Source organism: Lucilia cuprina, chromosome 3, assembly GCF_022045245.1.
Source record: "Lucilia cuprina isolate Lc7/37 chromosome 3, ASM2204524v1, whole genome shotgun sequence".
NCBI classification, from domain to species: Eukaryota; Metazoa; Arthropoda; class Insecta; order Diptera; family Calliphoridae; genus Lucilia; species Lucilia cuprina.
This window is the reverse complement of record NC_060951.1, coordinates 41,417,130-41,429,217: the sequence shown is the minus strand read 5'-3', so window position 1 is coordinate 41,429,217 and position 12,088 is coordinate 41,417,130. Positions and strand designations below refer to the sequence as shown.

General features: G+C 30.1%; 1 protein-coding gene across 1 annotated transcript in view; it reads left to right on the top strand.

Moving 5' to 3' along the window:
* Positions 1-2,109: 2,109 nt before the first annotated feature.
* LOC111689517 (probable cytochrome P450 28a5) overlaps positions 2,110-12,088 on the top strand; it is a 16,254-nt gene continuing 6,275 nt past the window's right edge. The window contains exons 1-8 of the mRNA XM_046947082.1: positions 2,110-2,343; positions 2,457-2,595; positions 9,568-9,675; positions 9,744-9,848; positions 9,913-10,332; positions 10,831-10,948; positions 11,015-11,284; positions 11,339-11,495. Coding sequence (XP_046803038.1) covers positions 2,156-2,343; positions 2,457-2,595; positions 9,568-9,675; positions 9,744-9,848; positions 9,913-10,332; positions 10,831-10,948; positions 11,015-11,284; positions 11,339-11,495 — 1,505 coding nt within the window. The 5' untranslated portion in view covers positions 2,110-2,155. The remainder of the gene's footprint in view (positions 2,344-2,456; positions 2,596-9,567; positions 9,676-9,743; positions 9,849-9,912; positions 10,333-10,830; positions 10,949-11,014; positions 11,285-11,338; positions 11,496-12,088) is intronic.

The following is a 12,088-nucleotide window of genomic DNA, read 5'->3' as shown; positions in this document are numbered from 1 at the left end:
TTCCGCCCCACTATGCACTGTTATTTGTTTATTTCATTGTTATGCTGGATGATCTGCAGTCATTACCATAAAGTTCATAACGATGTGGATCATATAAAAAAGCTTTAATTACAAAAGCTAAGCTTTAAATTAACTTTCGCAAAGCTTTTAAATGAATGATCGAAAAATAAAGTAGCCAGACATGTTTTAAACTTGTAACATTTTAAATGTAACAAATGGGTCCGTTAATTTGAATGAACATAATTTTGTCTCAAATAAAAAGTATAACTGAATTGAATGTTTGAATTTTTATAGATAAATATAAAAACTTAATGATTATCATTAACATATACATATACATAAATATGAATTGAACTTTTTAGCGGTACAATAAACTTCATCAATTTTTTTCCAAAAATTGGCCTAATGATTTAAAGCATTTTTTTCTAATTGATTATTATCTTATTACTATTTATTATCATATTTAATATTATTATTAAAAAATGAAAAGAGCCATACGATTGTCATCCGTATTCTATAGCTAGCCAGTGATCAACAAATATATGAGAAATTGCGACAAGAAATTAGAAAAACTATCAGAATTGCCCTATTTAGATGCCTGTTTCCATGGTAAGTTTTATTCTCTTCGTAACTTTCCTCCCCTGCCATTTATCACCAAACTTTGCACTGAACCCATCGACTTGTTTAATAAAAACGGTAAAATTCTTAAAATTAAAATGAATGATGTAGTTATGATTTCTCACTATAGTTTATATCACGATCCAAATAATTTCGAAGATAAAGAAATGTTTAAACCCAAAAGATTTTTACTTGAGAATGGTGGCGTGGACGCAGTTGTTTGTGTAAGTAATTGTTTGTAGGGTTCTATAGTTGAAACGAAAAGTCGACTTTTGCATTTTATGAAAAGTCGATTTCCGACTTTTTGATTTTTTTTTTTACTTTCTGACTACTTTCGGATTCTTTCGACTTTTTTATACTGTTTTCGGGATTTTTCGACTATTTTAGACTTTTTAACTTTTTTACACTTTTTTTAAATTTTCGACCAATTTGACTTTTTTCTACTATTTTCGAGTTTTTGACTTTCTTTCGACTCTTTCTGACTTTTTCGACATTTTACGATTTTTCGACTTATCGACTTTTTTTGACTTTTCGACGTTTTTATAGGCGATAGTCGAGTTATCTTTTTGGAACAAAATATATGAATATCTACAAAGTTGACTTTTTTATAGACGATAGTCAGTTATCGACTTTTTTGGAACAAAATAGTCGACTTTGACTTTACGACAAAAAGTCGATTGTTTGATTATTCGAAAGTCGATTTATAAAACCCTAATTGTTTGTAGTTTTTTTATACATTTACTTTTTGAAAGCTATGCGTTTTGCTTTGACTAAGGGTAATACGGCTATTGTTGAGTTAGTTCGCAATTTTCAATATTCGACTTAATCCCACGATTTTGTAAAAGTTATTGTTTCTAATTGAAGTTAAATTTTATTTAAAATAATTATAAATTAAAAAGTATAAAAAATATTATTATTTTTATTTAACGTAAGTATTAATTCAATTCTAAAGAGTAAATTTCGCTTTAGAAAAAGGTTCTTTCATTTTTACCTTAAATGATTTTTTTTTTTGGATCCACAAAAAAGTTTCAAAAGTTGCAAAACCTTTCTCTCTAAAGTAAAGATAACAAATGTTATTCTCTCAATTGTAGTATCGCATATTCCCCATATATTTCCTTCCTAGTATCTAATAACTGCACTTATACATCTGCTATGGGGAACGTTATCTTGGTATAGCTCCCGCACCTTGGTATAGATTACAATAAAAATACCGGCATGTAAAACTTGTTATATTAATCAAAAGAAATAAATAAATACACAAACGAAAGCTTTTAAGTGAATAAACTACAAAAAGCTTTTAAATACTCTATTTTTCACACTCATCTATTCGACACACAATAAATAAAAACCCACTCATGAATGAGTACTTAAACAAAATATATCACAAATTTTAACTGGCAAATAAACACCATGACTAGGGGAAAACTATATAGAATAATAACAATCATTCTGCTTGCAACAACCAGCAAAACGTGACACAAAGAAAACAGCAATTGATTAAATAAACTAGAAATAGAAAATTTCAAACGGGGAAACAATGCTATTAATAACTCTTTGGTTACTATTGGCTGTGATCTTTGTCATCTATATATTTCTTATATGGAATTTTAATTATTGGAAAAGACATGATGTTAATGGTCCAAAACCGGAGATTATTTTTGGCAATCTACCTAGTGCCATAACTAAGAAGAGACATTTCATGTATGACCTATGGGATATTTATGAGTAAGTTTTGTTTTTTTTTATTAATTAAAATAAATTGAAGTCAATTGAGTCCATTGATATTTTTACTAGTGGGAATTTTATTTTTAATCAAAAATCATTTTTTTTCTTTACAGTTCATATAAACATACCGATGATTTTGTGGGCATATTTAAAAATCGTACACCGCAGTTATTGATTTTGAATCCAGCATTGGCTAGACGTATATTTGTTAATGACTTTAAGCATTTCCATGATAATGAACAAGTGAAATTTGTAAGTAATTTGATAACTAACTAACTGACTGACTAACTAACTAACTAACTAACTAACTAACTAACTAAATAACTACATAACAAACTAAATATCATATGGATTATAATTAATTCGGAAAGGAACTGTAATTGAATTGGATTATAACGCACAACAATATAGGCCCTACACCCACCTTCAAGTATACCGATCGGTTTTCAAGATATTATGATGAAATTTGGACCATGCGTGTTTTTTGGCCCAAAGACGAAGCCAATTGAAAATCGTTGAAATCGCACCATTATTTCACCTTGCCCCCTTACAACCGAAAAGGGCTTTTGAGTTCATTCATTTTGTTAAATGTTGTAGTACTCTATATACGTTTTAGTTCTATATACGTCTAAATAATACTACAGATTTTTGTAATTATCGGATATTAATTGAATCTAGCCTCCATATAAAGACCTGAAGTTCAAAGGCACTAATGTAAACGTAAAACCATGTACCATAGGCCCATATTTACCCTTGCTCCCATATAATCCCTCTTTAAAAGAACACTTTATTTCCAACAAGACAAAATCGGTCGGAATCATAACATTCAATTAAAATCAACAAAATGTTTAACAGGTCCCTATAAAAGGGTGTGAAGTTAAATTCGTCGGCCAGATACGTCCCACAACACATTTGTCGAATACGTTCCACATACTGTAAATTCGTTTTCAAATTAAATTAATTGATTTTTTAATAAAACAAACGCCAAATAAAATGTTTTTGTGAAAAAAAGTAAAAATATATTAAAATATATTCCGAAAATAAATATGTAAAATAAAAATTAATTAAAATAATTGTATACGTATAAAAAATGGTGGTTAAATAAAAAATTTTCAAATGAAAAAAATCGACACTTTGAGAAGACATGAATTGGGGTACCGGCATAGTGGAAGTAGCCCAGGACTAGTTCTTTCCAAAAACATATACTTTATATGCAATTCCAGCTCTGGATAATTTTTACGAATTTTTGAAAAAACGTAAAATTTTGCCAAAAATTCTGAAATTTTCAAGTGGCTCCAACGGGTATTTAGAGAAGACATGAATCGGGGTAGCGAAAAACTGGAAGTAGCCCAGGACTAGTTCTTTCCAAAAACATATACTTTATATGCAATTCCAGCTCTGGATAATTTTTACGATTTTTCAGAAAACACAAAATTTTGCGAAAAATTTTGAAATTTTCAAGTAGCTCCAACGGGTATTTGGAGAAGACATGAATCGGGGTAGCGAAAAACTGGAAGTAGCCCAGGACTAATTCTTTCCAAAAACATATACTTTATATGCAATTCCAGCTCTGGATAATTTTTACAAATTTTTGAAAAAACACAAAATTTTGCCAAAAATTCTGAAATTTTCAAGTGGCTCCAACGGGTATTTAGAGAAGACATGAATCGGGGTAGCGAAAAACTGGAAGTAGCCCAGGACTAGTTTTTTCCAAAAACATATAGTTTATATGCAATTCCAGCTCTGGATAATTTTTACAATTTTCAAAAAACACAAAATTTTGCCAAAAATTCTGAAATTTTCAAGTGGCTCCAACGGGTATTTAGAGAAGACATGAATCGGGGTAGCGAAAAACTGGAAGTAGCCCAGGACTAGTTCTTTCCAAAAACATATACTTTATATGCAATTCCAGCTCTGGATAATTTTTACGATTTTTCAGAAAACACAAAATTTTGCCAAAAATTTTGAAATTTTCAAGTAGCTCCAACGGGTATTTGGAGAAGACATGAATCGGGGTAGCGAAAAACTGGAAGTAGCCCAGGACTAATTCTTTCCAAAAACATATACTTTATATGCAATTCCAGCTCTGGATAATTTTTACAAATTTTTAAAAAAACACAAAATTTTGCCAAAAATTCTGAAATTTTCAAGTGGCTCCAACGGGTATTTGGAGAAGACATGAATCGGGGTAGCGAAAAACTGGAAGTAGCCCAGGACTAATTCTTTCCAAAAACATATAGTTTATATGCAATTCCAGCTCTGGATAATTTTTACAATTTTTCAAAAAACACAAAATTTTGCCAAAAATTCTGAAATTTTCAAGTGGCTCCAACGGGTATTTAGAGAAGACATGAATCGGGGTAGCGAAAAACTGGAAGTAGCCCAGGACTAGTTCTTTCCAAAAACATATACTTTATATGCAATTCCAGCTCTGGATAATTTTTACAAATTTTTGAAAAAACACAAAATTTTGCCAAAAATTCTGAAATTTTCAAGTGGCTCCAACGGGTATTTAGAGAAGACATGAATCGGGGTAGCGAAAAACTGGAAGTAGCCCAGGACTAGTTTTTTCCAAAAACATATAGTTTATATGCAATTCCAGCTCTGGATAATTTTTACGATTTTTTAAAAAACACAAAATTTTGCAAAAAAATTCTGAAATTTTCAAGTGGCTCCAACGGGTATTTGGAGAAGACATGAATCGGGGTAGCGAAAAACTGGAAGTAGCCCAGGACTAATTCTTTCCAAAAACATATAGTTTATATGCAATTCCAGCTCTGGATAATTTTTACAATTTTTCAAAAAACACAAAATTTTGCAAAAAATTCTGAAATTTTCAAGTGGCTCCAACGGGTATTTAGAGAAGACATGAATCGGGGTAGCGAAAAACTGGAAGTAGCCCAGGACTAGTTCTTTCCAAAAACATATACTTTATATGCAATTCCAGCTCTGGATAATTTTTACGATTTTTCAGAAAACACAAAATTTTGCCAAAAATTTTGAAATTTTCAAGTAGCTCCAACGGGTATTTGGAGAAGACATGAATCGGGGTAGCGAAAAACTGGAAGTAGCCCAGGACTAGTTCTTTCCAAAAACATATAGTTTATATGCAATTCCAGCTCTGGATAATTTTTACGAATTTTGGAAAAAGCATTAAATTTTACCAAAAAAATCAGAAATTTTCAAGTGGCTGCAGCGAGTATTTGGAGAAGAAATAAATCGGGGTACCATCAGAGCGGAAGTAAACCAGGACCTGACTTTTTCAAAAATTTAGCTTAAATGCAATTCAGCTATGGGTAAATTTACGATTTTTTTAACATAAGTTTTACAAAATTGAGTAATTTAAATTGTGCATAGGTAAATTATTCTCGTGAAAGATTTAATTCCAGGCAGTAAAAAACTGTAAAACTTCTAATCTCGAATACAATAAATGTAATTTTAAAAACTATACCATGGTCATTTGGAGTGGCTTGGATTGCTGAAAAAATTCAAATTTTAACAAATTTTTGCATTCAAGACTCAAATGACCATGGTAAGTTTTTAAAAAATTTATTGTATCGTAGATGTAGTGAAGTTTTTCCAGTTTTTTACTGCCTGGAATTAAATCTTTCACGAGAAAATAAATTTACTATGCACATTTAAATTACTCAAATTTTTGTAAAACAATGTTTAAAAAATCGTAAATTTACCAGAGATGGAAATGCATTTAAGCTATATATTTTGGAAAGTCAGGTCCTGGTTTACTTCGCTAATATATAGCTTAAATGCAATTCCAGCTCTGGGTAAATTTTACGATTTTTTTAAACATTAAGTTTTACAAAAATTTGAGTAATTTAAATATGTGCATAGGTAAATTATTTTCTCGTGAAAGATTTAATTCCAGGCAGTAAAAAACTGTAAAAACTTCACTACATCTACGAATACAATAAATGTAATTTTAAAAACTATACCATGGTCATTTGGAGTGGGCTTGGATTGCTGAAAAAATCTCAAATTTTCTCAACAAATTGCTTTTTCGGCTTTTTTAGATTTAGATTGTGAAATATTTAGTTTTTAAATACATTTTCTAATATTCACAACAAATTTTACTTTTGCTACTTTTTCTAGAGCATTTGTGAAGCCTTTAAATTTTAAAAATGTTTTTATTTTTTAGGAAATTCGACTGACTTTCTAGATAAAGTCTCTAAGAAAATTAAAAATCAAAGATTTCACAATTTTTGGAATTAGTTTAGGGTTTTTGAGATTCATTTTCCAATTATCACAACAAATTGTAAAATATTACCTGTGAATGGTTATCGTGAAAGTTCAGTGCACTTTAACGTTCAAGTAGAGTCTAAGCGACTCCGTTTTAACTTTATTATTACCTGCAACATTATGTCCTTTAAGAATTTATATAAATCATATATAAAAAACCCGATCCTAACAACAAATTTACAAAAAAGACCCAAAACGATCAATCCAATTGACATAGATGCAAAAACATTTTTAATTTGTGTAAAATTTACATAATATTTTGCTACCTGTATCACTCTCATCATAAATTCTTAAAAATTATGAATTACCGCGATATTTGTACCTATCCTGATATAAATTAATTCACAGTATTTAAAGTTGAACATTACCTTTTTGGTTTAATCAATTTAATTTTTTGTTTGATTGTCGGTATATGAGCAATTATCAAAGTTTTTTAAATTTTATTTTTTCCACACCTTGGATCCGCTCCTGAAATAAAATGTACCCAGCATCAAAAAGCATCGCTCTATAAATATTTAATTCCTTCAAACTATATTTTTTTAATTGCATTCCCATATAAATCAAGCTCGCAATATTCATTTTTTTAATTTTACTAATTCTATATTTTTCAAAAACTATAGGCAACAAGTTAAAACATTACTGAAATGAAATTTCTTAAATTTTTTTAAAATAAATCTTATGCGCTAAATTTGAATAATGTTTACAATTATGTGCAATTTTTTCAAATATTACACATATAAATACTACAATTTTACGGATTTTTTGTAAATAATTAAGTGAAACCCTCTATAACTTTTGCTTCCCTCAATAAAAATGATTTACGCTAACGGATTCATCACATATTAGGGTCAGTTTATATTCACACAAAATATTTTGAATGTGCCATCAAAAAATTTTTTCTATTTTTTTTTAACTCTAAAATTAAAAATGTTTGCCAAATAAAGTTGTCAAGATCGGTTGACAGATTCGCCCTATAAAGAAATATATATACTAACAATTTTATGGTAGTAAATGGGTAAATAAGTTAAAATTTTAAAATCAAATGCTATTTCTTTGGGAAATGTTAAATATAGTTCTTCAAGAATATATGAAATACCCAGGAAGTACATGCAGCATTATTTGTTTGCTAGTCAAATGTTCTACTCACTCATTTTCTATTGTTCTTCAAATAATGGTTTTAACATTCACCTGCAAATTTATTTTGTTATCTTATTTGTAAAACACAATTGTTTCACGCAATCGGTTAAAATATGAAAACTAAGTAACAAATCGAAAATAAAGCTCATACTCCTATACTAGATTAACAATTATCCAGAGCTGGAATTGCATATAAACTATATGTTTTTGGAAAGAATTAGTCCTGGGCTACTTCCAGTTTTTCGCTACCCCGATTCATGTCTTCTCCAAATACCCGTTGGAGCCACTTGAAAATTTCAGAATTTTTGGCAAAATTTTTTTATTTTTTTAAAAATTAAAAAAATCAAACTGGAATTGCAATAAAAATCATATAAACTATATGTTTTTGGAAAAAACTAGTCCTGGGCTACTTCCAGTTTTTCGCTACCCCGATTCATGTCTTCTCCAAATACCCGTTGGAGCCACTTGAAAATTTCAGAATTTTTGGCAAAATTTTGTGTTTTTTCAAAAATTTGTAAAAATTATCCAGAGCTGGAATTGCATATAAAGTATATGTTTTTGGAAAGAACTAGTCCTGGGCTACTTCCAGTTTTTCGCTACCCCGATTCATGTCTTCTCCAAATACCCGTTGGAGCCACTTGAAAATTTCAGAATTTTTGGCAAAATTTTGTGTTTTTTAAAAATCGTAAAAAATTATCCAGAGCTGGAATTGCATATAAACTATATGTTTTTGGAAAAAACTAGTCCTGGGCTACTTCCAGTTTTTCGCTACCCCGATTCATGTCTTCTCTAAATACCCGTTGGAGCCACTTGAAAATTTCAGAATTTTTGGCAAAATTTTGTGTTTTTTTAAAAATCGTAAAAATTATCCAGAGCTGGAATTGCATATAAACTATATGTTTTTGGAAAAAACTAGTCCTGGGCTACTTCCAGTTTTTCGCTACCCCGATTCATGTCTTCTCTAAATACCTGTTGGAGCCACTTGAAAATTTCAGAATTTTTTGCAAAATTTTACGTTTTTTCAAAAATTCGTAAAAATTATCCAGAGCTGGAATTGCATATAAAGTATATGTTTTTGGAAAGAACTAGTCCTGGGCTACTTCCACTATGCCGGTACCCCAATTCATGTCTTCTCAAAGTGTCGATTTTTTTCATTTGAAAATTTTTTATTTAACCACCATTTTTTTTGAGTGTACAATTATTTTAATTAATTTTTATTTTACATATTTATTTTCGGAATATATTTTAATATATTTTTACTTTTTTCACAAAAACATTTTATTTGGCGTTTGTTTTATTAAAAAAATCAATTAATTTAATATGGAAACGAATTTTACAGTATGTGGAACGTATTTGACAAATGTGTTGTGGGACGTATCTGGCCGACGAATTTAACTTCACACCCTTTCCCTTTAAAGTGCTGCTTCCGAACTTTAAGTACATCATTTAAGTGCTGGTCCTCGGAAACTTTAGTTGAGAAACTTTTTCTTAATTCTCTTTTAAAGTTTCCTTAATGTCTACACATAGAAACTTTTGTTTCAGAAACCACGTGTTAATTAACAAAACAAGTTTCCGAGTACGAGATACTCCGTACCGTGAGAGAGATGAATGATGAATTCTCTTTCACACAAAATCAAAAGTTTCGCAAAAGAAATTTTCTGGACTTGACGGGTACTGTTTAACGAACTTGATCTCAGATATCAAAGTAAATTGTAAGAATCTTCTATATTAAGTAAGGATCAGTCCATGAGAAGTTTGCTTTCATGTGACCATTCAAAAAATATTTTATTTTCTTTAACGACTTCTAAAAAGACTTCGTTTAATTATTTACAGATTGATGAGAAAATCGACTTTTTGTTTGCCAACAACCCATTTGTGGCTGGAGGTGAGAAATGGAAGGAAAGAAGATCACAAATAACACCCGGTTTAACACAACAAAGGGTAAGTTTTGGAATTATTTTGCTAACTATACCAATACAAAATTTTAATTATATATAATATATAACTAGATCAAAAATATGTTTCCCGTAACTTTGGAAATCTGTAAACATATGTGCAACTATATTGAGGAACAAATTAAAATGCCTGCGAAAGAGGGCATCGATGGCAAAGATGTAAGATAAATCCTCCTTATACATACACATATTTTACATCAAAAAAAAAATTTCTTTAAAACAGTTATCTTCCCGTTTTATGGCCGATGTAATAGCTGACTGTGTAATGGGTCTTAAAAGTGATAGTTTTAAAGATCGCCACACCTCACCTTTGCTCATAATGCAAAATCAAATGTTTGAGTATTCATTTTTATACTCAACCTTAGTAGGTCTATTTCCGGGAATTTTAAAATTCTATAAGCAACGTTTTCTTACAAAAAAGTTTGAAGAGTATTTCCTAGATCTTATGGCTAAAGCGGTCGAATTAAGAAAAGTTATCAGTGCTGACAAGTCTATGGAAGAGAGAGCTGACTTTTTAAATTATTTATTACAATTGCAAGAGAAAAAGAATCTTACACAAATGGAAATTTCTGCACATACAATGACTTTTGTATTGGATGGTTTTGAAACCGTATCTTCGATATTGGCTCATAGTTTATTAATGGTAAATTCTTAATTTTGGATTAAAACGTATTATTATACCCTTCACTTTCGTGAGAAGGGTATATATAAGTTTGTCATTCCGTTTGTAATTTCTATAATATAATTTTCCGACCCTATAAAGTATATATATATTCTTGATCCTTATAGATAGCGGAGTCGATTAAGCCATGTCCGTCTGTCTGTCCGTCTGTCTGTCTGTCTGTCTGTCTGAACAAAAACAAAATCTACGTCTCGTCAATGTTTACCAGCAATGAATCAGAGGTCGAAGTCGACCGGCTTCGAGTCGGAGCTTAGCCGCCGCCGAACTATATTTAGTTGCTTGAGCCGCCGCCGAAACATTCGGCTTAAATCGACTCAAATTTTTTAAATGTTTTTATTAACTAGACTGTAAGATCAATTATGTTTAAAATACACTATGGTGAAGGGTATATAAGATTCGGCACAGCCGAATATAGCACTCTTACTTGTTTTTATTTAAAACAATTTGTTATATTTTTAGTTGGCCCGCCATCCAGAAGTCCAGCAAAAGGTGCGTTCGGAAATACATGAAAAAGTTGGTTCTCAAAGAAATTTTGAAGTCATATCTGATTTACCCTATTTAAATGCCTGTATACATGGTCAGTAAGACTGAGGGTTTATACAAGAAATTTTTCACTAATATATTCTTTAAACTCTATTTTCAGAAATCCTTCGTTTCTTTCCCGTAGTATTTAGTGCTCGTAAAGTCTGTACTGAAACCATAAAACTTACAAATAGAAATCGCAAAAGTTATCAGGTTCCCAAAGGACTTGTTGTGGTTATACCTCAATATCCCATAATGATGGATGAAAACATTTATCCAAATCCCATGGAATTTCAACCAGAACGTTTTCTCGAAGAAAATGGTGGAGTTAAGAAATATTTTGATATGGGTGCCTATTGGGGTTATGGAGATGGACCACGTATTTGTTTAGGTGAGAAAAAAATGCAATCACTTGGAATATGTTATTCTTACATTTAAATTTCAGGCGTACGTTTCGGTTTAGTGCAAATTAAAGCAGCCTTGGTGGAAATCTTAAGTAAATTTGTGATCAAACCAAATCCTAAAACCAGATCTGATTACACATTTGATCCCACCTACTATTTGGCACGTTTGGATGGTGGCATTTATTTAGATTTTGAATTGTTATAAGAATTTGTAAATGATTTATATACAAATTTGTTTTCAATAAACTAAATTAAATAATTAATAATATAATATTTTCTCACTTACCCCATTAAATATTTGTATATCTGCAAATACAAAAAAAATAATATATTATTAAACATGTGTTGAATATAAATTAATTGTTGTTTGATAAGTTGAAAAAATTTGTTTATATAATAATTAGATTTTACTTGCAGAGTTTATTGGAATATAAATTAATGAGTGAATTAACAACATTTCAATCGAATTGACAAAATTTAGAATTTAGGAGTTAAGTATTAATAAAATAATTTAATTTTAGTAATTTTAACAATTAGATCAGTATTACTAGTTCCGTTCTAGTTCAAGGTCAGTTCAAGTTCAGTTCAAGTTCAGTTCAAGTTTAGTTCTAGTTCAGTTCAAGTTCAGTTCTAGTTCAGTTCTAGTTCATTTCTAGTTCAGTCCTTGTTAAGTTCTAGTTCAATTCTAGTTTAGTTCTAGTTCAGTTCTAGTTCAGTTCTAGATCAGTTCTAGTTCAGTTCTAGTTCAGTTCTAGTTCAGTTCTAGTTCAGTTCTAGTTCAGTTCTAGTTC